Source organism: Morone saxatilis, unplaced genomic scaffold (genome assembly GCF_004916995.1).
Source record: "Morone saxatilis isolate NCDOM2014 unplaced genomic scaffold, NCSU_SB_2.0 Contig2, whole genome shotgun sequence".
NCBI classification, from domain to species: domain Eukaryota; kingdom Metazoa; phylum Chordata; class Actinopteri; family Moronidae; genus Morone; species Morone saxatilis.
The window spans coordinates 18,619,024-18,621,532 of NW_023339762.1; the positions used below are offsets into that span (position 1 = coordinate 18,619,024).

The following is a 2,509-nucleotide window of genomic DNA, read 5'->3' on the forward strand; positions in this document are numbered from 1 at the left end:
CCAGATTGTGTTACATGATATGAAACAGTATAGATTAAAGGAACTACTTTGAGCCACTCTTAGAGATGTTTCCCCAGATACCTACTGTCAGCTCATTATTAGTCAAGCTTCAGAGTTAAACAGCGGCCGACGTTACGACCTGCTTACAGACGCACGCATTCACAAACATCACAAGTCCGTCCTCTCGGGGACGTTTAGCGCCGTGCTGGAGGGCAAACTGGCGTCGGATGTTCCCAGGCCGAAGGCAGCTGGAGTTTCTGTGTACACCGACTCCAGCAGCTCCTCCGAGGAAGCCGAGGCGGAGGCCGAACCGAGTGCCGCGGCGAAGCCTTGGGCGGTCTGGGAGGCCTGCGCGGCGTCCGGCTGGACCTGAGCGAGCCTCTCCATCTCCGCCTGCTTACGGCCTCGCCTCTTGCCGAGGACCTTCACGTAGTTGGCCGGGACGAGTCCCGTGGTCTGACCGTCCACGCTGGCCAGCAGCCAGCCTCGCACCCGGGGCTGTTGCTCTGAACACAGGATACAAAGACATTACCTCGGCTGATACAGTGAACTGACCCTCACGGCCACCCACATGTGGACAGCGCTCACCTTTAGGGGCGAGGTTGAGCATGTCTCCAGCTCGCACAGAAATCTCCTCCTCAGACGCAGCGGAGAAGTCGTACTCGGCTCTGGCCACGACGTGGTCGTCCTCCCCGCTCGCCCAGTTAGTGGCTGAAGAGAGAAACACAAAGCAGTTTTAAAGAGTTAACGACTGCATTCATCAACGTCTCTTTCTTTCACCTTCATTGTTCCAGCTGCTTTAAGAGTGAAGGTTGACTAACTGATAACTCTTCACTCTTCAGCTGCTCTATCAAAAATAAAAGGCAATAAAGAGCCAAAAAGAATTAGATATGGTGTCCAATCAGTGTAACTCCCTCCGTGTGCATTATAGTGACGAGCGCTATAATCTGACAGTCTCTGTCGAGGAACAACCACCGGCTGGTTGAGAACAAACTGCAGGAATTAATGAGTATAAAATATAAACCAAGTATTAAAAAGTTCTTCCTCTCTTCTACAGGAGAGTCCTGAACGTCCCACCGTTGTCTCCGGAGTCGGGGCTGGAGCTCAGCAGCTTCCAGATGAGGTAGGGCCCCCCCAGGACTACAGCGAAGAACAGAAAGATGGGCCAGGACTTCACGGTCTGCTCCTCCATCCCCGGCTCCGACCCTCTGGACGCTCCCGTCGCCAGAGCGTCGCTCGCACTGTCGGCCCACAAGTCCTCCACCTCGCCGCCCGCCCTCCGGCCCAGCAGCCTCTGCAGCCGCCGGTACAGGTAGCGCAGAGTGCGAACCAGAGCGAAGGCCGACAGAACCCGGGTGAGGTGTGCACGCAGCCGGGTCAGGTGGTTGGCGACGTCCAGCACGGCGCGGAAACTGTTGTAGACGGCGGAGAAAGTGGCGTCCAACATCATACTGACGGAGGCGAAGGCCTGGACGATGCTCTCGATGGACTGGAAGGCGCCGCGGCTGCTCTCCTCGGCCTGCTGCACGAACCGGCTGGGGGCCACTTCCTCCGGGTGGGGGAGGCGGCCGTACCCTCCCAGGCCGAAGCCGCCGGCGCCGTAGCCTCCACTGAAGCCGCCGGCGCCGTAGGGGCTGTACCCCCCGTACATGGAGCTCCCATAGGGGCTGTAGGAGGAGGCGAAGGAGCTGTAGGACGGACGGTAGGACTGCTGGACGGGACGAGGGGGCACTGGGGGCGCCATCCGGGTCAGAACGGGAGGGCCCGCAGGAGCAGAGGGGCCGGCAGGAGGGCCAAAGTTCACAGACCTGTTTGGTGACAAAGTCCAGACAAGAGGGACGGGTCAGAACCGCTTCACACTGTTCTGATCCACAGACAGCTTTATATACTGTTCTACATATTAACGTTATTAGTAGTATTTCTACTTGTTTAAGGTCTTTCAGGTGTTTAACATACATTCACTCCTACAGATACAGCAGGTACTGATAATACACATTAAGTGAATAGAATAAGAGTTATATGTATATTATATACAGTCTTTTTTATACCACAGATCGTGAACTGACAACATCTGGTTTCTTCCATTAGGAACCATGTGGGTCAATCTCTAACCAGGACACTCTAAAACAACCTCAAACACAGAGAATTACCTCCTTTAAACCCATTAAAATCACATTTATTGGTATTTAATCGCTTACAACAGCAACCAGTGACACGACATCAGTTACACAACACTTTGAGTTAATAGTGCAGAGCAGAGCCCGGTGAGAAGGACACAGTTTAACCACAATAACATTATAAAAGCAGATAAACACTGAACCCCAGGAGCCCACTGCGCATGACAGGCCGCAGCCTTAGCTCGCTCTTAGCTCGGCTTGGCTAAGCTAATGTCTACATCCGCGTAATAAACATTAAAAGCTCTCCGCGGCGGAAAACTCACACCTAAAGCAGGCCCTTTTTACCTGTTAACTATAGGTGCACTTCATCGGCCCCGGAAAACCCGCCTTTC

The 2,509-nt window shown here is 54.1% G+C and overlaps 1 protein-coding gene across 1 annotated transcript; it reads right to left on the reverse strand.

The window, feature by feature from the left end:
• Nucleotides 1–6: 6 nt before the first annotated feature.
• On the reverse strand, nucleotides 7–1,808 carry pex13 (peroxisomal biogenesis factor 13; the record flags this gene model as incomplete). The annotated part of the gene is given in 3 exon segments (XM_035665424.1): nucleotides 7–506; nucleotides 589–711; nucleotides 1,078–1,808. Coding segments are annotated over 3 exon segments (1,192 nt in total), but the record flags the coding sequence as incomplete, so codon positions are not given.
• Between the last annotated feature and the right edge of the window lie 701 nt (nucleotides 1,809–2,509).